The sequence below is a fragment of the Malus domestica genome, chromosome 13, assembly GCF_042453785.1.
Source record: "Malus domestica chromosome 13, GDT2T_hap1".
NCBI lineage: Eukaryota > Viridiplantae > Streptophyta > Magnoliopsida > Rosales > Rosaceae > Malus > Malus domestica.
Window position 1 is genome coordinate 1,063,041 of NC_091673.1, and position 23,633 is coordinate 1,086,673.

Consider the following 23,633-nt stretch of genomic DNA (forward strand, 5'->3'; position numbering starts at 1 on the left):
AATGCAAAGTCTTGCTGTCCAAATACCTTGATGCCATACAAAATTCCTTGAGCCGAATATTAGTTACGTAATCACCATTTAGACCGAGTCGTCATGTTGACACTCTTTTCCTGATTTTTATCAGCATGCATATCACCTTGACTCCCTCGGCTGTTAACAATTTGGAATGAGATATATTACCATGCATGCAGCAGCCAAGTGGTTGAGAAATAAACGGGCTTCTGCGCTCACATCCTGAAGGCCATCATGCTTACACCAAAGCAGTGCTAATGTCGACTACATCCCAGCAAACCACCATTAAGTAGCTTCATGGAATCCAAGGTCCACTTGAAGCCAAAAATGATTTGATTCCTCAACAAGTCTGCAGCACAAGAATCCTAATCTCTTTGAAGTTAATGTTCCAGACTCCACCCTATAAATGTCATACTCCACCGAGCATGCACGTAATATTTGCTCACCGAGCACGAACACAACTCGGCATGCCATTATTGTGTTACCAAAACACGGTCGAAATGGGGATGGTGGGTTTGGAAGAAAAGATGAACACCAAGCCACAACGACCAACCTGTGTCGAGCACCAGCCCATGCTTGCCGAGCTCGGCAAAAATTGGCATATATATATATATATATATATATATTTTTTTTTTTTTTTTTTTCAACGTAGGCCTACTCGGTGGAATAATATAAACCACCCATTATATGACCTGTTGCCGACACACATTCTGACAAAACGTGGTACATATCCATAGGCTGAAGCCTATATCTTATCAAATATCCATCTTTTTTTTTTTTTTTTTTTTGATGTGATATATATATATGCACGCAACTTTTTCAAATGGTCGAGGCCGAGACAGAAGCCAAGACTCGGCCGACCCCTTCTTTTAAAGTAGGTACTTCTCGGCCAACTGATAGATACATACTTGGATTGCTGCACTGTTGTTGCCCCCCTTATTTCTTATGCATCGGCTTAAGTAGCCAGATGATTAAGAAAATATTTTTTTTTCTAAATGGAAATAAAAGTGGCCGAACCATATTCAGGAGGAGGCCAACAATGCTTTATTCCAAAACGAGATCTTGTAATAACAAAATTTTGAAATTGATTTCGCCCCAGGCCGAATAAAGAATTTTCTCCAAATATTTTTTACTTGGCGAAATATTTTTCATTTTCGGCCGCCGAATATGTTAGACAATTATTATGCCCCTCAGGCATAATTACGTTGTTAATTTTGGCTTTTAACCCAAATAACTTGGCCGAATGGAATTTCTCTATATCGGCCTTATCGCCAATAATCATATCAATTGGCGTGGTTTCTTGGGCTAGACCAATGTCTAGGCCTTGTTCGTCATTGGAGCACTTTTCTGGTGAATCATTTTTTGAGCCGATTTGTGGCTCAGAAACTTTAACTTTTTCTTCTAGGCCTACCACACTTTCAGTCTCGACCGAAAAAATAGGTGGCCTTTTTTCTTCGGCCAAATTAACAATTTTCTTAGGCCGATGTCTGATTACGGCCGAAGCGAAAAATTGCCCCCCGGTCTTTGGGCCTAACCATTTTTCAAATGGAATTGATCTGTAATCAGAAACATAAAGAAAGTTTTCTTCATCTAGCCAGACATTAAATCGAGCCCTGTCTTCATTTACCCATTGCCCTTGCAGGGTAACAGGAGCTTTTATTTTCAACATGCAAGCGAATGACTTTTGCATCTCTCTATGGCCACGAAGAACTTTTTCTGCTTCCAAAGATTTTTTACATTCCTCATTATGTTTTTTCAATTCCTCCAGGAGCTCGTACAATCGGCTACGTTGAGCCAGATTGGAATCTTGATATATCATATGAACTTCGTAGTATTAGCACTGGGTCCCACCGGGCGTGCCAAAATGTTGACCCTAGAAATTACAAAACCTACGTGGCGCGCAGGCCAAGTATATTCTAAGCTAACTACGTCCTTCGGTGATTGCGGGCGTGCCAACTCGTCGGCCGAGGCTCGGCCGAGGAGTAAATTTGATGATGCTGCGTTGGGTCGCGCTACTGACTTCTGCGTCTTGCGATTGCGGCCGAGAAAGGAACACGTCTCGGCCTCTTGGGTTCTCGAGCCTGAAGACAAGGCTGCTATTTCTTACAAAGTTCACGAACCGAATTCGGCTTGCAATGTGCCGAATGTAATAACTGTGACACCTCACCTCGCCGAGAAGGCTAATGAGATGACCTCGACCAACAAGGATTCGAAAACCCTTCTCGACCGAGACTTGGATAGGTAATCGACCGTTCTCGCCGCAGTGCTGTTGATGCCAACGGAAGATACTGCGAGACCGACCGACTCTACGGTGACAGAGCTATCTATGCCGACTTAAGATATCACCGGTTGCTTCCACAGTGCTGTTGATGCCAACGGAAGATGTGTCAGCGAAAAAGGAAAAGAAAAAGATCTCAAGTTGTGAGAGTTTGCGCAGGGCAATTTTGTATTGATTTTGTGGGTGCTCTTCCATTGCTGAACGTCTTGTATTTATAGTAGCAGAACACCGAGCCCGAATTCCAATCCTATTCGAACTAGGTTTCCCTCTCCGGATTAACATTACCTCGATCAGTCCTATCTCTGCTAGGACTACGAATCTAGTCCTTAACTGAGCCGGATTCGCCTTCTAGTTTTACTGATCTCGTCGAGGGTCCCTATTGTATTAGGACTCGACTTGCACTCTGATTTAACCGACCTAGGCTTGGAAGCCCATGAGCTGAACGCCCCATGACCCTCTCGCCGTACAGCTTCCCGGGCCGAAAGTGACTCCTCCCTCGGCCCAAACTGTTATTTTGGGCCTAAACAATAAGAGAATTAAGATAATTGATTAAAAGATAATTATTATGATTAAGAACCATAATATTATCTCTTAACAATAGCAAATTATCTTAACTTTTTATCCGACGATTAAGAACCATGCTTACCCAACGGCCTCGATCGCTTGGGTCGATGGTGTAAAATCGGGTCCAAACAATACCATAAGCGGACAACGTGAAATCCGTTTGGGAATATCAGCATGGTCGTTTACATCTTGTTTGCCACCTTCGGGAAGCTTCAAAGAAAGAGCAAGTGCAAGATTCAAGATCGTTGCCTGATCGGTGCGGGCGTTAGACTAATTCATCTTCGATATCCTCACTTCTCTTCTCTCTCGAGATAAATGTATTCGTAGACAAAAGGATAGACAAGTATTGAGCATGGTTTGCAATATTTTGTATTCTACTAAAGGTGTCCAACCACCGTATATATTAGAAGCAGGAAGTCCATGCTTGATTCGAACATCCCAAAGAATTTTCCAATGGATTATAATTAGGAAGTAAAACCATTATAAGGTACAAGCGTGCTAAATCACACAAAAAAAATGAGGGCCAATATAAAAAAATCAAATAAATATTCAATGTACGTAATTCCTACAGATTTCTTTTTCTTTTTCTAAGTTGAAGCCTTGAAAGTTGAAGGGCTAATTTATTCCATATTTCACGTGGTGAGGTTTTTATACAGCTAAATTTGAGCACACCAAACGTTATAGTCCCCATGGTAATTTGGCCTGATGACTGGTTGATGGAATGGATTTAGAGCATTGGGGTTGTATATTTGCATCTGCCATGAAATGTTTTGTTGAGTTTGAGCAGCTGGAGACTTGTTAATGGAAGCTTCAAGCAGGCTCTCCCAGCTCTCGTTGTCGATATCATCTTCGAAATCAATCAACGGCTTTTCTTCGTCAAACTGAATTAACGGCTTCTCCTTGTCGAAAACTTCTATTTCGAACTGAATCAACGGCTTCTCCTCGTCCAACTGAATTAACAGCTTCTCCTCGTCGTAACTTTCTCTCTCGAACCGAATCAACGGCTTCTCCCATTTTGTACTAACAAGGATATGATCCTTTTGTGACAGAAATACTCTGTCACCAATATCGTCCTCTGTCAAAGTGGTGGAACTTGAAAACTGCACAAAAGATGACGGCACTGATGCCGAAGAAGTTGGCGAAGTTGGTGTCGATGAGGACTCCGTCAACTGCCACATACCATTGAGGAATTTCTCGAGAGCATGAATTTGTATGTGTGGGATTTGATCAATAAAGGGATACTCGTACCCTCCGTAGAATCCCATGGCTTTACACCACTCGTAGAATTCAGAGAGTTGGTTTGCTTGGACGGCTGCCTTTTTGTAAATGCCGAAAGCCGAGATGCAACTACTGTATGGCATTTGTAACAAACTGTCCAGAACCGTGACGATTTCACGGCGGAAGATTGTGTAGCACATGAAGCTTTCTCTTATGATGTGTTTCATAGCGAGTTGGACGAGGAAGGCTTTGGCTGCTGGTCCTGTGGGACGGCAGTCCATGACAAGGTCAATGAGGGTTTGCAGGTGCGGCAACACTTCAAGCATTCGGCCTACTTCCGTCATTCTATTCGATAAGCTCTCGAGTTGCGGCTCTTCTTCTTCTCCTTCTTCTTTGTACTCTTCGTCTTGTTCGCGATATTGATATTCTTCGTATTGTTGTTGATCTTGCTGGTCATACGCTGGCTTGCTATCCAACCAAAAGCAATGAAGTGCTTCGTCGAGGAGGCAAGCGTATGATCTAATAAAGGCTGTGTAATCTTTAGAAGCGGAGGAAGAATCATCGCGGAAGTGACACTGATTGAGAGACATCAAACCGTTGGATCGCGTCCAAAGGAGCTCAGAACGGAAGTTGCTGTCTTCAGGCACCGAACGGAGTAGGCGGTGGAGGAGAATTAGACACTTGAGCGCAACCCGCCAGCAGCGAGTCTTGACAAAGCGGCGATTGAAGCTGAGTGAAAAATCTCTCAACGAAGATGGGGAGATGGAGAAGATTTTCAAGAGCTCCTGAACGTACCTTTCGGGCAACGGCAAGTCATCAGGAGCCGTTGCTTTTATAATGATGAGTTCGACATTGCAAAACCCTCCAACCGTGGCAATCTTGGCATAGCTCACGGAGCTGTGCTCTCTTAGAGCACTGAAAACTTGCCGAAGTCGCCGCTGCATGTCGAGAGAGGAAAACCAGAGGAGGAGGGTTTTTCGTGTTTGAACTCAAGGAAGAGAAAGAAAGTAGGGCAATATTAATATAGCGGGATGAAGTCAAAGTTTGTTACAGAAGTTGCTTTCCTGTTTCTGTGTATACAATGACGATGTTATCTTTGGTTCGATCGACGCTGAAACTACGAAGTTTATACGGAAATTAATTAAACTTGTTTAGTCAGCTTCTTAAAGGAGGCCAGCTGCTAGCTAATGCCAATCCACAGGCGGCGAATGAATGAGATAACAACAAAATAAGTTTCTTAATTTCATCTTCGTTCGATTAGTTAACTGCGAAAAATTCTTCGAAAGAGAACTCAGACATCATTCACAGTTAGGAACTTGTATTTTTCCGTTGGTCTTAGACGTGTAAGCCAGAGTTAACAATGTTAATTAATGATTAAATATCATCTCTGAAGCATGTTTACAGTTAACCCGTTTATTCTCGCATCGATACGATTTATGTCTACAGGTTTTCAAACAAATGTAAAATATCTGATGAAATGTGAGGCCTAGAAGGGCTAAAACAATGTAAGATATGAAGGCTGGCTTAACTGGCCATGTATAAATCTTCTTCCTTAAAAATTTAGAGAGTATTTTGTGTTTTGTTTTCCAAGTTGGATACGTATTTCTTTTGAAGGAAACGACCGGATTTGCCTAGGTTCACGAGGAGACGTTGGATTAGCCATCAAGACTCAAGATTACTTGAATTTCGAAAGGATTGAGGACTTAATCCGTTCTACTTTGTGTAGCTTGTTGGATGGAGTTGGTGTTTAATGGCAGGCCTAGTAAACGGGTCGTGTTTGTCATGTTCGTGTCATATCAGTTACATTAATATGTCATGTTGTATCAACTTCGGTATCTTTACGATTCTTAACAGGTGACCCGATAAAGATCTTGTTTATTAATGGGTCGTGTTTGTAAGAAAATGCGAGCCCTATTTAATAGTCTATAACTCGCCGTATGCAGTCAAATTTACCATGAGAAAAAGGCAACGCAATAGCTGAGGCAATTGACAAAATGCTTGTGCTTCTGCACAAAGGCAAGACTTTCAAAGTCAGGTCTCCGTAATTCTCTCCGTCATTCAGTTATTCAGTCAATCTGAAGTGTCCTTCACGATTTTGCGCCCGAGAGGGTCGACTGCGTGCATGCTACGCTTTTGATGTACAGTACGAATACAAACCATGAAAGTGTGGCCAAACCATTAAAGCGTGACCTATCGATCCATTAGACCTTTGGAATTTAAAACTAGAGGTGTCAAAAAAGTTACAACAGAGATGACTTGTGGTAGCTAAGTGTTCATAGCGACGTTGCTTTTCTTAAAAAATGGCAAGGTGGGAAAAACTTTTCTCTTTAAAAAAGGGGGACAATTTGTTGCAAACAGGAGGAAATTTTGGGTTGGAGGCAATATTCCGTTACAATAGGTAGCCAAAACAGAAACCCATCGCGCGCACAAAACAAATCTTAATGCATCATTGAAGCGGGGTACGAGTCGACAGTACGATGCCAAAGTACAAAGCCTGCTGTCGATTACCACTCATACGTTGTCACATTAGCTAAACTCAGCACTGCCCAACGAAAAACACGTCTCAACTAGTCCAAGAAAGGAATGCGTCTTGAGTGCCAATACGCCGACGACCAGTTATAAGTCGGGTGCTTCAACGCCATTAATTTTCGAGGCTAGTTGATTCGACATGTGAGTTTCGACTTCCATGACCACCATCTCCTAAGGGTACGAGCACGCATACATGAGGTTTTACTAACGGTAACATGGAAATTGCACTATATTTTCTCTTCCATTAAGCATAAAAAAAGTTGAAGGTAAAGAAAAATGAGCCTGGAATTTTTTTTTTTTATATCCAACGTTATGACATTGCATCTAGGGCTAATGGGGACAGAAATATGTTGGTAAACAAAAAAAAAAACAGAACAAATGATCATGAATAAAGATGCAATTTTTCTTCGACATTTCGAGAAACGAATATTGAAAATCAACGTTAAAACATCAAACAGTAAAATATGTTTAAAAAATCGAACCACTTGGTAGACTGAACTTTTACAACAACAAAAAAAAAAAAAAAAGAGAAAAATTTGATGCTCATATCCCACAGTTTTAAAGTTGTTTTCATGAACAGGGCGAGTAGTAATGGATGTGCAGCACCTACCCACAAAAACATATGTGGCTGTGCAGAAGCCCAATACAAAACTAAACTATAAGGACCCAAGTCGACTAGGCAAATGAAAAAATAAAAAAGCCAACTAGGCAAAAATGTTTTAAATTATACACACGGCGTTATGTGAAAGAGTTAAGTTACATATCAATACGTGTTTTATTTGAGGCACCACTATTTTTGCGTCACCATTTGATGTATATCACTTCATGTACTTTCAAATAATTGTAAAGCTACCTTTGCTTGATGAACTAATTAACTTGTGATCTTTTAATTTAGGGTAAATACTATGTTATCACCAATTTTTTTTAGTAGAGCGATAATAAGTTGTTAGGAGAAGGGAATCACTGACAATTGAACTCGCAACAGAATATATAATATTATTATTTTTTGTCATGTCAATACGTGTTGTACTTGTGACGCTACTATTTTTGCATCACTGTTTTATGTGTATCTTCTCATAAAGCTACCCTTGTTTAATGAACTAATTAACTTGTGATCTTTTAATTTAGGATAAATACTCTATTATCACCAAATTTTGTAGTAGCGTAATAAGTAGTCGTTAGAAAAAGAGAATCATTGAAGATTAAACTCACATTAGAATGTAAAAATATTATTGTTTTATGCTATTATGATAAAACGCCACATGCCTCTCTTATCACCATTTGGCTATCATCATTGTCAATTCATTTGTCATTTAAAAAAAAACAACGTAATAATTAAATAATATTTGTTAAGCGTAGAATGTTTTATGTCGAATAATAATACGATTTAGTACTATTCTTATTCATCGAAAATAAAACATTTATGATCGAATGTAGTAAATATTGGGTCACAAGACGCCAGACGCAATCACATTGTACGAACAGCCAAGAACCAGCGGGGCAGGCAGGTTGCAGAATTTACATGGCAGAGCCCACAGCAGCGCAGCGCCTCCTAATTCCTCATGCCTAAATCCAGACACTGTCTTCTTCTCTCTCTCACTCTCTCATGGCGTTGAGATCCAACGGTCGAAATCTGTCCTTCGAGATTCTGAGCAGAAACAGTTCCCTCGACGACCAACATGATCACGCAATCTTCCACCGATCCAACTCAGATCCCGTTCAATCCGATCAAGCCACCAACTCCAAGTTCGCCCGGAGAAAACGCAAGAAGAAGAAGAAGACACCTGCCACCGCCCACGCCTCCATACCCGAAAGCCCCACTGCCATCTACGGCGTTGTTTCCAACTCCTTCGATGTCATTTCCGAAACCACAAACAGAGAAACCGGTGATATTCACGGCAACGGATTGGAATTCAATTACAGCGTCCAGACCGTGCTGTTGCCCGTCACGACGGAGGTCGTCGATCCCGAGTTCCAGGGTTTGCACGGGACCGCCGAGTTGAGGCAGAGGACTGTCATTGGTAGCGGCGGGGGAGTTGTGGAAGAGACGGAAACGGCGTCGTCTCGCATTGAAAGCCAGGCCAAGGAGGAGAGTGCGGCGGAGGGGGGTTTGGCGAGTAAGCAGAGGAGCGAGCTCAGTGGGAACGTGATCCCGAAATTGCAGACCGCTGAGTCATTGGATTGGAAGCGGCTCATGGCCGAAGATCCAAATCGTGGGGGTCCTTTTGCTTCTCTTGTGCAGTTTTTGTTTTCAATGGCTAAAATTTTGAATTTTTCTTCTTCTCTCAGATTTGTTTTCAGTGGACAAGTCGCCAGTGCAATACTTCATGGAAGAGATGTCGAATGGCAATGCGTTGCGGAGCACAACCACCCTTGGCAATGAGAAGGAACGAGAGAGAGTTTACGACACGATATTTCGCTTGCCATGGCGATGTGAATTGGTAATCTTTTAGCTGCAGCTATGATGTATTGTTCCTTGAGAAAATGTGTATAGAAGTAAAACTGTGTCTTAGCTGTGACCATTTTTGCTGCAGCTTATAGATGTTGGCTTTTTTGTGTGTTTTGATTCGTTTCTGTCACTGTTGACTATCATGCCAACAAGAATTTTGATGACTATTTGGAGGACCATACAGTCAAGGTTAGATTTTCTCTTCACTTGCCCCTTCTGGGTTTGTCTCCTAATTTCGTGAAGTTTGGTTCTTTCATTCATACCGGCTGAGTCATTCGGGTGCTTTGAAGTTTGTACCAGTGTAGTGTAATTTCTGTTATCATGCTGCTTTTGTTTTTGTGTGAATTTTGTTAAATCGTAATGACTGCGAAGATATTTACAATGTCACCTAACCATACCTGCGGCAGGCAGTTTAAGAGGCCATCTGCAGCAGAGCTGTGTGATTTTGGTTGTTTTACTATAATGGCTTGCGGAGTCACTCTCTTGGAGCAAACAGGTGAGTAAGAAGATGATGGAGTTATTCCTTCATATGGTAATGTCTTATTCAACCAGTTTGTGGATAATTTTATAGCCTGATGACTGGGTCCATTGATTAGAGCAAGAGTTGGATGTAGTGTACTGATTGTACTATTTATTTGCTTCCGTCAGATATCAGCTTAATATACCACATGATCCGTGGTCAAGGAACAATCAAATTATATGTGGTGTACAACGTGTTGGAGGTAATTATGTTATTGATCATATGATTTTAGTTTTGACACTTGTTGCATTTATGTTGTTCAATTTCCTCTTCAGAACATAAATGTAGTTCATCTTTCTGAAAGGCAAAAAGGCTGAGGCGAAACACAATATCACTGTAATATATATATATATATATCTTAGAACCATAGTTGTTGTCAGCAGTGTCTAAATTGCTTTCTTTGTACTTTGCAGATATTTGATAAACTATGCCAAAGTTTTAACCCAGATGTATTGCAAACTCTATTTAACTCAGCAGATGGACTTGCAAGTTGTCCACCAGAAAACATGAGATTCTGGGTTTGGAGATTCATTTGCGACCAAGCTTTAGCTGTGGCTGCTACAAATATCCTTTGGAAAGATCATTTTCTTCAAAGATTTTTTCACCCCACTTTTCCTGCATAACTTACAGAGTTCCTTAACCATATGTACTTATTCATGCATTTATCTTATTAGCTCAGGCGATTACTTTGTCAACCTGCATAGTTGCTCACAATAATGCCTTGTGGGCTTTGCTGGTGTCCAATAATTTTTCTGAGATAAAAAGCAATGTGTTTAAGCGATATAGCAAGGACAACATTCATAGTCTGGTATACTTCGGTGAGTTGTCTTTCTGTTATTTTACGATCTATATGGATGACATTCCTGTTTTCTGTTGCATTTTTGCATTTTCAATAGTTTACGAAAACACAAACTTTTAGTCTTACCCGCTGAAAACGTTTTAAGTTGCCTGGCTGAAAATAAAATTACCACCTTCTCTGACACCACCTTCTCTGACATTGCTGTTTTTTGATGCATTCCTTCTAATACACTGATAGTATAGTAAGGCTGTTTAACATTTGCTACACCGTATCCATATTCAACTAACAAAATATAGATCATATTGTGGGTATAAAAAATGCAACATTTTGGTTATATGTAGTCAATTTGTCACAGACCTATTCTATTGCATAGACTAGACAAAATCTTGGAAGCTTTTACCTCAGTTGCTTATGGTTTGTCGCACAGAACAAATAGGTCTGTTGCCGATATTGTGTGATGATTACAGAAAAAAGATGCAGGCATAAATCTTAATGTCATATTTGTTATCTAGTTTCTCTTGGGCTTAATCTTTTCATTTGATCTGAAATTTTGTTTTATTTTTGGTTTCTTGCAACCAGATTCAGTAGAGAGATTCCACATTTCAGCATTCGTCTTATTTGTTTTAGCTCAAAACATTCTTGAGGCTGAAGGTCCCTGGTTCGAAAGTTTCCTTTCTGTAAGTTGACCTTAACATTTGACGAGAAACTGTTCTTTATAAAAGAAAAAGTTTTGTTGCACAGCAAACATTTTGATCACTGTTTTTACATCTGTTTACTGCAGAACGCTCTCATAGTATACGTCTGTGAGATGATTATTGATATCGTAAAGCACTCATTCATTGCTAAGTTCAATGACATTAAGCCTATTGCTTACTCGGAGTTTCTTGAAGACCTATGCAAGCAGGTATTCTTTTCTCCAAAGTTGCGGGTGACTTTTTTTCAAATGAGTGTAGGTCAGTTGTTATGGGATGTTAGTATATTTAGATGGTTATATAGAAATCTGACCCTCTGTTTTCTTCTCGTCAGACTTTAAATATACAATCAGAGGGTTCAAAGAAAAATCTTACGTTCATTCCTCTGGCACCAGCTTGTGTGGTAAGCCACCCGTTATTACCTATCTTGACGTTGATTTTCACGGTTTAAAGTCATCCCCACTTTTTATGGTAGAGACAAGAAAAAATTCATGCGTAGAAAAGTTCGCTTATTGCCCGGCTACAAGAATTAGGGTTCTGATATGAGATTTGAGCTGTGTTGAAAATGGAATGTTCAATTTTGAATGCGAATAATGTTTATCAATATCGATGATTATGAGATAATCCTGAACAGTGTTGTCATCTTTTTTGTAGGTCATCCGAGTGCTTACTCCCGTATATGCTGCTCACCTTCCTTACAGTCCCCTTCCGTGGAAACTATTTTGGACTCTCGTCCTTTTCGCGATGACGTATGTGATGCTGACAAGCCTGAAGGTGTTGATAGGCATGGGCCTCCAGAAACATGCCAGTTGGTACGTCAATAGGTGCAAAAGGAGGAAACACCATCTTCATTATGATTGATCGTAAAGAAGGGAAGTCATTTGCTTTTCACATATCAGTATTATTCTGTCAATTCCGCTCGAGGGACCCCAACGAACAAGTTGAAGATCGGGGTTCCTGTGGAATTCTGCGCATTAGACCATCCGAGGGCTGCAAACGAAGATGGGGTTCGGCTAGAACATCACGTAGCCTCTGTAGTCTAGTTATGCCTGGTTATTACCATCCAATTTTGTTACAAAACGAAGGTTTACCTGCTGCTTTGGGACGGGACTGTGTATAACAAAGGTAATTCGACAAGATTTCCAATTCTCTAATGTAAGAAGATGTCGTGAAACCAACAATAATCTCCGCTATTTCGGAACATTTCAATTCTTCTGTCAAGCATACTTTTATGGAGCATATCGAATTTTTGACCTATCATAATCGTAATCATTATTTTTGAAGACCTATGGACGGGCCTTACCATCACACTTACATCTTAACCAACCCTTGGAAAGATTATTATGTCCCGACACCGTACATGGTAGTACCGTAGGAGACTCGAGCGGGTGTGTAAAAAGTGAGGTTGGCTAGGACCAAATTCAAGAGTTACATTTTAAAAAATGAAGGTCGGACGGCTGGCGTGATTCAAATGTCTCGAACCAAATTTTCTTCAATCTTGGGCCTTTGTTAACATTTAGTTTTAGCCGAATATAGAAATTACTAAATATGAGTCTTAACGGTTCATGCAATTTTAATAAATTTAAGAATTTTCATATTTATGATTTGAGGATTGGACAGTTGACGTGATTTTAATAAATTTTCATCTTTATCCGTCTAAATATATTTCTTTTGTTAAGTGCGATATGATAGAGATGAAAAATTATTGGAGACGGATAACCGTGCCAAACTGAAAATCTATATGAATTTTGTGTATAATACTATAATGTAGGAGTAAATTTTGGAATTCTCTTAAAAGTTTAGTGAGGCTACGAAAGTCAATAACATTTTTTGTTCTTTTGACTTACTCTCTTAAAACATCTGACTAGAAAGAAATATATATTTGACCAAAAAAAAAGGCTTTCCCACTATTACAGTCCTTCATTGTTATCAGATTAAATAAATTAAACATAAACATATGATAAAAATAAATGTGTGAAAGATAAAAAAAAAGTGTGCATTTATTATTATTTTTAAATGTAAAATAATTGAATACATTTAATTTCGTAACAATTTCCATTTGGGTTTTACCGGATTGAAAGGTTTATCTAGAGACCCGCTTCTTTCCAAAATGAAAAATTGTAACGATTTCCATTCGCGTTAACAAAACGTGGCAGTATTTGGCTTTATTAATATGATAATGTTATCCACTCACTCATTTTTACCTTCCATATATTTTTATTAATTTTTTGTCATTGATCTTTTTCAATTTATTCGACTTGGCGGCCGAAAATTAAGAGAGATATATGAGAAGTAAAAATGAAAACTATTCTTATAAAATTAAAACAAAATTAATGCTTCATGAAAAAATTAGAAAAAGATAAATAATAATTTAAAACTTGGCTGATTCCAGTTCCTCCCACTTCAAAATTTTAATTTAATTAACTGATTTTATCATACATTGTAGTTGTAGCAAATAAGACTAGAGTCCAAGTCAGAGAAGCAGCAAAAAGCTCAAACAGTTATTATTAATAATAATAAAAAAACAAATGGAAAATAAAAAGGGACAAAACGGCTCCGAAAATCTCGCTTATTTCGGCGGGAAAGGACGTAAAGCTTCTTAGGGATCACTAGGGTTTTGCGTAACATGGCCCCCATACGAAAATCCCACTGACCTAATTATTTTATTAATCAATTACGTGCAATAATTAATAATAATTTCTCAAAACTACAACCGTCGGATTCCGTTTAAGTTTGATCCGACGGAAATAATGCATTTAGCTTCCCGCCGAGTGTTTTATTTTTTATTTTCTATTTTCTCAATAATTAAGTGGAAAATTGGACACAGCTCTTTGCCTGCCTGCTTGATAAAAAGAGTTCCCATTTTTTCTTCCTCTCTCACTTGCTTACAACCCTTGTGGAGGTGGACCTTTTTGAATTTTTTGCAAAATTTTCATGTTTTTCTTACTCAAATTTTCAAGTGTCGACTCCTGCAGTAACAGAAAATTCAATTTCAGTCCATAACTAATCGAAGAAATGGTAAGAATTTGAGTTCTTTTAATGTCTTTTTCTATGATCATTGTTATTTTCAAATTGATTGTATCAAGTTATTGGATTCCAATCAGTATACATAAATTTCACCATATGGGTTAGTGTAAATTGATCAAATTTATGATCTTTGGTTGTGGGTTTTGCGAATTTGTGAAATTTGATTGAATGGTTTTTGAGTTCGAAGGCTAATCAATCAAGTTTTGATCAAATTTATGAATTTTGGTTGTGTGTTTTGTGAATTGGATTGAATAATTTTTTAGTCTTGAATGGTGATGAAGTTTTGATGAATTTGTGTTTGCTACATGCTTTGTTGAAAGGTTTGTTCTTTATTTCTGGAAGTTGGATGGGATTGTTTTGTAGGTAGGCTGCAAGGTTTGCATAAAGAAAAATAGAAGAGATCATTGGCTTAACACCCTTTTGCTTAGCAAATTCTTCGGTTCCTGCGGTGTTCATCAACACCTTCGGAAAAACGAGAAGAATGTGTTCTGCATAGACTGCAGCCTCCACCTCTGCAGGCATTGCATGACATCTCATTGCCTTCACAAAAAGCTTCAGATCTGCAAATACGTTTATCATGATGTCATTCGCCTTCAAGAAATTCAGAAGCATCTTGACTGCTCCAAAATTCAGGTTTGCTTCCCCACTCTCTTTCTTCAATTATACAACTCTTAGCAATAATATGTGATTTTCATGTGTACTTTCATTGTTGTTCGAAGCTCCGTGCTTTTTCGATCATAACATCAGTCGCAGATTTGGTTATTTATTGTTGACAAGTTCATAACATACACCCTAGCATTGGGCTTTTTCTTTGGCATGTTTTTGGTTACCTATGAAATTACATGTTACAGTTGAGTTGAATGTTTATCATCTGAAACAGTGATAGCCTGATTCTTAACAGACATATAAAATCAATGGCGAGAAAGCTGTGCATCTAAATCCTCGTCCTCAATCCAAAGACGCGAAACCATCAACAAAAGCAAAGTTTGGTGCTTCCTGTGAAGCTTGTGGGAGATATCTACAGGACATGCCAAATCGCTACTGCTCCATCGCATGCAAGGTAATTGTTGTTGCTTGTCAGTTCCAAATTTTCGACTCCTTTTTGATATTTCGCACTCCGATCGCCTGTAAGGGATCACGAAACATTTGCTTGCTATTCAAATTTTCAGGTATCGATAGTTTCAGTGAAGCCGAAAGACCACCAAAGTCACAAATTCATCACCGTTGCAATGCGCGAATACGCTGAATTTTCGCCAAAAGGTAACTACAATTCGGAAACAAATATGAGTGAAATGGAATCATCGTCTATCTCGTTAGCCGAGTCATCTGAGGAGATGAATGCTTGGGTGTGTCCAGCATTGAAGCCGAGGAGGCTTTTGCACAAGAGGAAAGGCATTCCTCGCAGAGCTCCTCTATGCTGATGCCTAAACAGGATCAAAGATATTTTTGCTCTTTTTTCCTTTCCTAAGGATTCGAATGTGAAAAATGAAGTGTCGTCTTGACTACCTGCTTCTTTTTAATTTTTTCTTCTAAATTTTTCGTTATATCTAAAGCATTAATAAAACCATAAAACCACAGCCGGTATTTTCTAATGTAAGTTTTTGAATTTGTACAGCATAAAGAGGTGATATATCTTGAGAGATTTGTTGGGATTTACTATACTTTTCATATTTCTTAAGACAAGATTAGAACTTGTAAATGTTGATGGGAATGTACTTGCTTTACTGTTTTCTTTTTTCTATTTTGTTGGCAATGGCAACCAAAACTAGAGAATTTACATGAAACGGGAATACCAAGTTAGCAGTGTATTAACTAATCACATGATATGTGAAAAAAATTTAAAACACGTAACGGCGTGTTATTGGTTCAAAATGTCACGCCACCGTGTAAATAAGTCGTTTTCAAATTGATAGGTTTGTGATGGATTCATGTGCATTATGGCAACAATGTTTAGTTTATGTTGTTATGGATTGTGGCAGACAGAAAGAGTTGCAATAGAAATGGTTTTTGGAGCTGCAATATATATATATATATATATATATATATATCGTATTGCAATTGTATGCATGTTGCACATGGATGATGGATCACCAACTTTTTCTTATGTTTTGTTTGCTTGGCAACTGCCACCCTTGTTGGATAAAAGTAGAATCAATCACATGAGTATATGTTTATGCGGCTTGCTGATGTGAAAAGCAGTTTTGTAAGTTTGCTTTTGTTGAAAAGCGCTTTTGGATTTTAGCTTCCACATCAGATATGAAAATGGTTTGTACAAGCGACATGATTATTTTGATTCACACTAGAGGAAGGATATGAATTTAAACTGGAGACGTCGAGGATTAAAAAGAAAGTCCCTAAACTCAAGGAAAATTCTGTCAGATTGGAACGACTTTTACACTAAATAAAATTAACGATAAGTTATATACAACCGTAATTTAATAATTTTGAAATAAAAAATTATCCTAAAACTCTCACAAATTAAACGCGTAGAATAAAAGAAAAGGAGTTGGCGTCGCCGAATTGGAGCTCCAACTGAAAACGAGTTGGCAACTCACCGCCCAAAATCAACAACCAACAGCGATTCCGAGCTTGCCGCTGTTAACAAAAAAAGAAATTAACCAAAAATTTATATATATATATAAAAATTAAGAGAAAAAAGGAACGAAAATACTACAACAAAGGGACGTCCTGCATTTGCTCTCAAACAAAATCTACCCAAATGTCGGTGAGTTTTTTTTTTCCCTAATAAATCTTCAATTTTGAGTTAATTTCTTTAATTTTTAGATTGCCCTTAATGCTTTCTGTATTTTCAGTTTCCTCTAAAATTATTGCGTTGAGAGTTTTCTGTGCAGACTCCGGCGGAACCTGCAAATGAGGGGATTGAAGCACTTCCCCAGTCAACAGCTCCCACACCAATCTCCACAACCAAACCTTCAGACGTGAGAAGATACTACTTCTTCGGTATTAGCATTTGTCGCGAAATCCGTGGCTATTACCCGTGAGCTCGTTTGAAGTCCTTTTAAAATGACTAAAAACGATTTGATGAAAATGTTTTTGGAACCAATCCTCCTCAGTAAAAATGCAAGTGTTTTTAGAATCTAAAAACACTTCCGCCAAAAGCGCTTTTAGTCATTTCAAAAGCAAATTTCCAAACAAGCTCCAATTTTGTAACCAAAAAACGGATGTGTTTCTCTTGTGGAGCCGATTTCAATTCCTGCTCCATGCTCCATACAGTTTAGATTGGTTTGAAGTAAAATATCGCTGCGTTAAACAACGTAGAATATTGCTTGTAGTGCATTGTTTTTGGACTGATTGAATGTGCATTTCATATGCAGATAAAAACAGTACAAGTTAGCAACATCTCGCAAGCCATTACTGACAGGGATATCAAGGAGTTCTGTTCATTTTCTGGAGACATTCAATATGTTGAAATGCAACGGTACACATTTTTTACTTATATCAGTTACAGTTATAGGACATTCGCGATTCTGAAAATTTCGGTGTTACATTTTTGCAGGGAAACGGAAAATACACAGCTCGCCTACGTTACCTTCAAGGAATCGCAAGGGGCAGATACAGCAGTTCTTCTGTCGGTACGTTCACTGCCAATCCAAGATTGTTAACCGCATCGAGCTGATTTGGGTTCATGCGTTGCTTGTTCGCGTATATGTTAGCCGAGCCTAATGCAGAAGGCATTTTTCACTACCAAGTGTGTTGTTTTTCTTTTAATTCAGGGAGCCACCGTAGCTGATCTTGCTGTCACCATTAGACCCGCCAAGGATTACAAGCTGCCTCCTGAAGCTATTCCGCTCCCATCAAGCCCGGTAAATACTATGGCTTGCATCCATTTATGTGTTATATATCTTTCAACCATTTAATCTTGCGGAGCGTAAATTTGGAGGTAAAATTTTCAGTCCTGTTCTGTTTCGAGAGTAGAACATAAAAATTGGAGGCCGTATGAAGATTTGATCATTACTTGATAGTCTTATGTGCCTAAAACTTCTTGTGTGCGCGCGCTTCAAATGAGTGGCGTTTCTTACTGTAACGTATTCACCTTTGAAGGAGAAGAAGCCGGTTGCTGCTAGTTCTGCTGTAAAGAAGGCAGAAGATGTGGCCAGCGCTATGCTCGCCAAGGGATACATCTTAGGAAAGGATGCCATTAACAAGGCGAAAGAGTTTGATGAGAGGCATAAGTTGACGTCAAATGCCTCTGCCACAGTTGTTTCGATTAACCAGAAGATGGGGCTGACGGAGAAGCTAAGTGCCGGAACAGCTGTTGTAAGCGAAAAGGTGAAAGAAATGGATCAAAGGTTCATGGTATCTGAAAAGACAAAGTCCGCCTTTGCTGTTGCTGAGCAGAAGGCAAGCAGCGCCGGATCTGCTATCATGAGCAACCCTTATGTGTTGACCGGGGCTTCTTGGGTTTCAAACGCACTCAGCGCAGTTGCAAAGGTGGCTGATGATGTGGGCATGATGACCAACGAGAAGGTGGAGAGGGCCGAGGAGGAAAAAAAGGAGATCATGGACAGGCAGAGGACAGAGGTCATCACTGACTTTGCCCAGACCCAACTCGATAAGTCTTCTGGTCCCAAGCCTCCTCTTCCGGTCAGTTCTCCCGATGACATGAAGGCTGGAGTTAAATGACCGGTGTGTACAGATATGAAGTATTTTTCGGTTTTCCCTGTATCTATGGTTTCATACAAGGATTCTGTTGTAAAGTAAAAAAAACCTTGTTCAGTAGGGAATGTAGTAGTCGTTGATATGATAAATCTGCAAAGTTCCACGTAAGAGTTTTAAGTGAATTCAGGAAGGCAGAAAGTTTAAGCATCTGGTGTCATGAAATCGAAGAAAGCCAGGCCAGTATTTTGGAAATGCCGATCAACCCGACCATATAAACCTTCAAACTTTACGCAGATATTCAAGCATTAGAGCTAGAGGTATCAATAATTCAATCCTTAGCAGAGCATCCACTAGATTTATGTATGCTAGAAAACCTCATACATTTTCTCTAGACAATAACAAAAAGTTGAGAACCCAAGCATGAAAAGCAGTTTCGTTTTCCCGAATATTTTCATGGTGAGTAATGACAAGCTTTTCAAGCAGAAGTTCTTACAGTTTACGTGTGATCCTTCGCAACCATTTAGAAGGTACAATTTCTGTTATTTTTATGGAGTGATTACAAGTTACCACAGTGTCGTGTTGATTGACAAAAGAATCAGATTCGTTTTACCTCTTGATCAGGCTTTAGAAGGCTCAGCTCGATCTACCTTCCGTCTATGTCTTTGGATGAGTAGGAAATCAGAAACATAATGGTGATGTACATGTTCCTTTACCTGCTAGGATGCTCTCATACATACTTTAACAACCACTCTAGGCTCTGTCAAATGTAGCACATTGTCAGCTACGTTAATATACAATGATTACATTAAATTGCAATCGAAACTCTTAGGAACTTAAAATGGAGAAATGAAAATGCAATTGAAATTCATTATATCAGAATTCATCCATACCTCTATGCATTCATGTAGATCATCACCTTCTGTTCTCACATGAGTCTGCAAAACCATGAGATCGCGTCAATAAGTAACTGAGAACTGGATGTGTTCTTCATGATAACAGAACCCCGTTGTGCTACATTATAGTCTAATGTAGTTTGAAAGAAAAATTCTGGCAATTACCTCTATTACTCGTTGGCGGGACACATCACGATTGCCTTCTAAAGAAGCCAGGATGACAAGAGCAGCTGCAACAGTTGAAGGCCAGTAACGAAGTTGGCCGTGGTCCTGCATCTGCAGCACTGCCAGGTACTTGGCCCTCTTCTCCACCTGTCCATCAGCTCTAGCAACTTTCAAGTAGAACCTGCGTTATCCGAATTAAACTCTGGCAATTCAGTTCAAGGGATAAAGATAACAATATTGCAAGGGAAACTGTATATGCATCATGTCTAATATAGTAGCATTTGGGAGTAAAGGGGGAGGGTGGGAGTTACCATAAAAAGTTATAGATGGTGGGGAGAAAACACTGGAAGCTGAGGACCTCCTGAACTAGCCATTCCATTGCCACCACTTCACTTCTGCTGTACAAATTGCTTCCTACGTAGAACTTCTTCTTCCGCACGCTGAAAATGGCCATCAGAAAGGTATAAGAACAAAATCGTGACATATCTTGCTTTGTTATGTCTCAAATGTATTTGAAGTACCAAACAGAATAGACAGATATGAAAAGTATAAATCTGAACCAGTTGTAGGGCTGGTTTTCTTCAATTCTTGCAGCCAGCGTCAGGCAGGCTATTCCAGCAGTCTGAAGGGTCCTTTTGTTCTTGAAATATCCTTTGCTTAAGAATCTGTCAAGAAGGCTTGCTCCTAAAAACTTCGTCTCCGCCTGTAGCTCCGTTTCAGTAGACCGCTGCTTGTTGGAAAATCAATCAAAAGCACATTAACAACAAATAATGAAAGATTATAAGCAACACAAATTGACAATTAACTACTAAATCACGATTTTTAATTCTTAAATAGCCACCCATTACTAATTAGAAATTAAATGCCAACTAATTAATCATGATTAAGCATTAAAATGTGTGAAATTCTCTTATACGCGGAAAATCGTGAGCATACATATAAAGTCTTGTCCAACAAGCAACAAACTCTAGGTGCCCCCAATAAATGTTACAAGTGCCCGTGCAACGACTGCGTAGTAAGTGCGTGCAACGTGAAAGTAATGTAATTAATATGTCCAAAATTCCGGTTGTAAATTAATTGTATGGAATTTACGTAAAAGCATATTTCACAAAGATGTATACTCTCATGCACCCTGAATATTGGCTAATATGTTGTATCCCATGCTTTGGCCAATAGGAGAACAGAAAAACCTGTGATAAAGTACATGTTTGATTTATCAATGACGTGGCATGAAATCATTGGATGTTAAATTAGTTGTTGGAATCGTGAATGTAGATGGTACATACTACACTAACGGCATATTCTCTGGAAATAAACCAGAACTAATTACGGCTCTTAATTGAACTTCGTTCGGAAAAGGAAACAAAAACGGCGATTAATTTGTGAAACGAGGTTTTCGGTAAAGCGACTCACCTCGATGATCCAACGGACCATTTGCCACCGTTGCTGGAGGATAACATCGCCGCACTCCGTCGTGGAAGAGTAGTCCTCCGTGTAGTCTCGCAAATACACTTGCATCCTCTCTCTTTTCCTCAGCAGCTGATAGCTCTCTTCGTCCTCCTCGTCTTCGAACATAAGAAACTAAAATGATAATTATTAATATAATAAAATATGAAATATATTAAAATCTTTGCAAAAAATAAATAGAAGGTGTAATTCTGTTTGGCTGGCGAGAAAGTGCAGGAAAGCAAGGGAAAATTGAACTAGTAAGCCTGGACTTGAGGAAACTTACTGTCGATTGATCTTTACACACTTCGTTAACGCGGGAAGCATCATCGAGACCTGAAGCAGTGCTCGATCTCGAAAATCCTTCTCTGTATTGGAGGAGCAAGGTGAAAGTAAGTGAAGGAGTTGAATCTTCATCCGAACGCTCTGAGAATTCGCTTCCAGAATCGAAGAAAATAGACGGCGTGTACTCTGAGATATCGAGATCGGAATTCACGTCGAAAATATCCGATTGGAGCTCCGAGAACGTCTGACTGGAAGAGTACCCTGAAACGTCGTCGTAAGAGAGTTGCTCCTTACAGGCGAGGTCAGAGTCGATTGGAAAGCTCTCCGGCCTCTGATCAATTGTCGATTCAGAGTTTGAAACGATGAAATTCTCGGCGAAGTAGTTTCCCGAAATTGCAGGAAATTCAAATGCCGGTGCTCCACCATCATTGGCCGTTTTCTCTGCTAGTTTGACTTCAGAGCACAATTCGACGCCAGAATTGGATGAAGTGACTTCGTTTTCCTTCAATCCAAGCGAAACATTATCGCATTCGGAAATCTCCGATCTAGTAACGGCTTCAGAGCCTTCATTTCCTCCAATTTCCTTTTTCAGCTTCAAATTTCTCTCAGCGAAGCCTCCAAAACCAGCTCCAGAATTAGACTCCACGCACGAGGATTCCGAAACCTCAGGTTCGCCGTCTTTCTTTACCGCCTTTCCTCCACCATACGATCTCGTAGTTCTCCGATAAGGTGCGTCGCGGTACTTCTCAGCTCCGGAGCCTTCAGTTTCATCGAACTGCCTCTTCCTCAAAGTCGACTTCGCCTCGCTCTCAGATCCGACGGAAACTCTGCTCGACTCGCACGAAACTTCACCGCCGAAGTAGAAACACGAGCTCGAGTTCACGGAGAAACCAGAGAAACCGGAGGTCTCGTTGCCAGCATTGAACTTCAGAGACGAGTACAGAACGGGAGAGATCTGAGGTCGCCTCCGGCGAGGGAGCACTGACCGGAGCTTCTTCTTCGCCTCCAGGTACGGCGCCGTTTGGAGGTTCTGCATCGCTCGGATTGATTTGCACTTCATTTTTTCGAATTAGTTTTGAAATTAGAGTTTGTGAATTTGCAGAGATTGTGTGTGTGAGGGCTGTTTGGTTGGTTTCAGTGTGAAAGTGAGAAATGGAGATGGAAGAGAGAAAAGGAAGGGAGTCAGTTTTGAGTAGGCGGTTATGGAAGTTGGAGGCGATAGGGCCTTTTTGGTCTTTTTCGTGGTCCCACGACTCATGTCAATACTCCGTGAATCCGTACATTGAGTGATGAGAGGAGGTCCTATTTGGTCTTTTTGTATTTGCATTGCGCGCTCCATTTACGTCAATGTTGGGCTTAATGTGGTATATGGGCCGTCCACTTCAGAGTTAATTAAACCAAAGGCCCAATATTAACTTTAACATCTCTTCCGTGGAAGGCCCAGTAGAGTTTGATTTCTGTTCATTACTTTTGGTTTAAAGGCCGAATAATAAAAATCAATAACAAATACTTTCGGGACCCAATAAATGGTAGAATCATATTCAAATGTCTTGCAAAATTTTTCTTAACTTCCACTCAAAATATTTCCTAAAACTTAATTTCAATTTTTTTTTCACAAAATCTGTGAGTATAACCCATGTTTTCAACTCGATTTTAGGAATTTTTGTAGAAATTAATTATAAGCCAAAGTTTGAGTCATTATCGTCACGTCACATGTTTCCTAAATTTAATTTAGGACGCTTTGAAGATTTTCGGCATATAAAAAAAAATTTAGGCGAACACTATTAGTTCATATTATTATTTCTACTTTTCTACTTTAAAAATCAATAAAAAATACTTTCGAGATTCGATAAATGGTAGAATCACGTCCAAAGGTCTTGCAAAATTTTCCTTAGCTCCCACACAAAATATTTTGTAAAACTGAAATTTCAATTGTTTTCACAAAATCTGTGGGTTACCACGTTTTGAACTCGATTTTGGGAATTTTTACAATATTAATTAAGCCAGAATTAAAGTCATACTCGTCGCGTCACATATTTCTTAAAATTAAAATTGGACATTTTGAAGATATTCGGCATATTAAAAATTATTTAGGGGCACACTATTAGTCCATATTATTATTGCTACTTTTCACCT

General features: G+C 39.3%; 5 protein-coding genes across 5 annotated transcripts; 3 read left to right on the forward strand and 2 right to left on the reverse strand.

The window, feature by feature from the left end:
• Positions 1–3,381: 3,381 nt before the first annotated feature.
• LOC114820624 (probable clathrin assembly protein At4g32285) lies at positions 3,382–5,034 on the reverse strand. The gene has a single exon (XM_029091632.2). It carries the CDS (start codon positions 5,014–5,016, stop codon positions 3,511–3,513), a length of 1,506 nt encoding a protein of 501 aa, XP_028947465.1. The 5' UTR covers positions 5,017–5,034; the 3' UTR covers positions 3,382–3,510.
• A 2,934-nt stretch (positions 5,035–7,968) lies between these two features.
• Positions 7,969–12,318, forward strand: LOC103451521 (protein POLLEN DEFECTIVE IN GUIDANCE 1-like). The gene is made up of 11 exons (XM_008390926.4): positions 7,969–8,814; positions 8,891–9,042; positions 9,136–9,239; positions 9,458–9,546; positions 9,699–9,772; positions 9,984–10,134; positions 10,221–10,388; positions 10,949–11,046; positions 11,151–11,273; positions 11,396–11,464; positions 11,716–12,318. The coding sequence occupies exons 1-11, from the start codon at positions 8,208–8,210 to the stop codon at positions 11,920–11,922; spliced, it is 1,842 nt and encodes a 613-aa protein (XP_008389148.2). The 5' UTR covers positions 7,969–8,207; the 3' UTR covers positions 11,923–12,318.
• A 1,604-nt stretch (positions 12,319–13,922) lies between these two features.
• On the forward strand, positions 13,923–15,685 carry LOC103452229 (protein RGF1 INDUCIBLE TRANSCRIPTION FACTOR 1). Its single transcript, XM_029091646.2, has 4 exons — positions 13,923–14,079; positions 14,452–14,721; positions 14,990–15,148; positions 15,258–15,685. Exons 1-4 carry the CDS (start codon positions 14,077–14,079, stop codon positions 15,507–15,509), a joined length of 684 nt encoding a protein of 227 aa, XP_028947479.1. The 5' UTR covers positions 13,923–14,076; the 3' UTR covers positions 15,510–15,685.
• Positions 15,686–16,461: 776 nt separating this feature from the next.
• On the forward strand, positions 16,462–18,876 carry LOC103451522 (binding partner of ACD11 1-like). Its single transcript, XM_008390927.4, has 6 exons — positions 16,462–16,813; positions 16,941–17,027; positions 17,424–17,527; positions 17,606–17,681; positions 17,823–17,912; positions 18,151–18,876. The coding sequence occupies exons 1-6, from the start codon at positions 16,808–16,810 to the stop codon at positions 18,730–18,732; spliced, it is 945 nt and encodes a 314-aa protein (XP_008389149.2). The 5' UTR covers positions 16,462–16,807; the 3' UTR covers positions 18,733–18,876.
• A 144-nt stretch (positions 18,877–19,020) lies between these two features.
• Positions 19,021–22,605, reverse strand: LOC103452230 (cyclin-SDS). The gene is made up of 7 exons (XM_008391748.4): positions 21,499–22,605; positions 21,180–21,347; positions 20,327–20,493; positions 20,078–20,206; positions 19,767–19,947; positions 19,599–19,643; positions 19,021–19,465 (listed from the first exon to the last, which is right to left on the reverse strand). The coding sequence occupies exons 1-7, from the start codon at positions 22,555–22,557 to the stop codon at positions 19,436–19,438; spliced, it is 1,779 nt and encodes a 592-aa protein (XP_008389970.2). The 5' UTR covers positions 22,558–22,605; the 3' UTR covers positions 19,021–19,435.
• Positions 22,606–23,633: the final 1,028 nt, after the last annotated feature.

Bases quoted from the DNA above. Each gene is read 5' to 3' on its own strand.
- LOC114820624 (XM_029091632.2), bottom strand. From the start codon at position 5,016: ATGCAGCGGCGACTTCGGCAAGTTTTCAGTGCTCTAAGAGAGCACAGC.
- LOC103451521 (XM_008390926.4), top strand. From the start codon at position 8,208: ATGGCGTTGAGATCCAACGGTCGAAATCTGTCCTTCGAGATTCTGAGC. The intron at 9,043-9,135 runs GTAATCTTTTAG...TTTTTGCTGCAG, and splicing joins TGCCATGGCGATGTGAATTG to CTTATAGATGTTGGCTTTTT. The intron at 9,547-9,698 runs GTGAGTAAGAAG...TGCTTCCGTCAG, and splicing joins CACTCTCTTGGAGCAAACAG to ATATCAGCTTAATATACCAC.
- LOC103452229 (XM_029091646.2), top strand. The intron at 14,722-14,989 runs GTTTGCTTCCCC...GATTCTTAACAG, and splicing joins TTGACTGCTCCAAAATTCAG to ACATATAAAATCAATGGCGA. The intron at 15,149-15,257 runs GTAATTGTTGTT...TCAAATTTTCAG, and splicing joins ACTGCTCCATCGCATGCAAG to GTATCGATAGTTTCAGTGAA.
- LOC103451522 (XM_008390927.4), top strand. The intron at 17,028-17,423 runs GTGAGAAGATAC...TTTCATATGCAG, and splicing joins CCACAACCAAACCTTCAGAC to ATAAAAACAGTACAAGTTAG. The intron at 17,682-17,822 runs GTACGTTCACTG...CTTTTAATTCAG, and splicing joins ATACAGCAGTTCTTCTGTCG to GGAGCCACCGTAGCTGATCT.
- LOC103452230 (XM_008391748.4), bottom strand. From the start codon at position 22,557: ATGAAGTGCAAATCAATCCGAGCGATGCAGAACCTCCAAACGGCGCCG. The intron at 20,494-21,179 runs GTGAGTCGCTTT...TCCAACAAGCAG, and splicing joins TGGTCCGTTGGATCATCGAG to CGGTCTACTGAAACGGAGCT. The intron at 19,466-19,598 runs GTATGGATGAAT...TACATTTGACAG, and splicing joins ATCTACATGAATGCATAGAG to AGCCTAGAGTGGTTGTTAAA.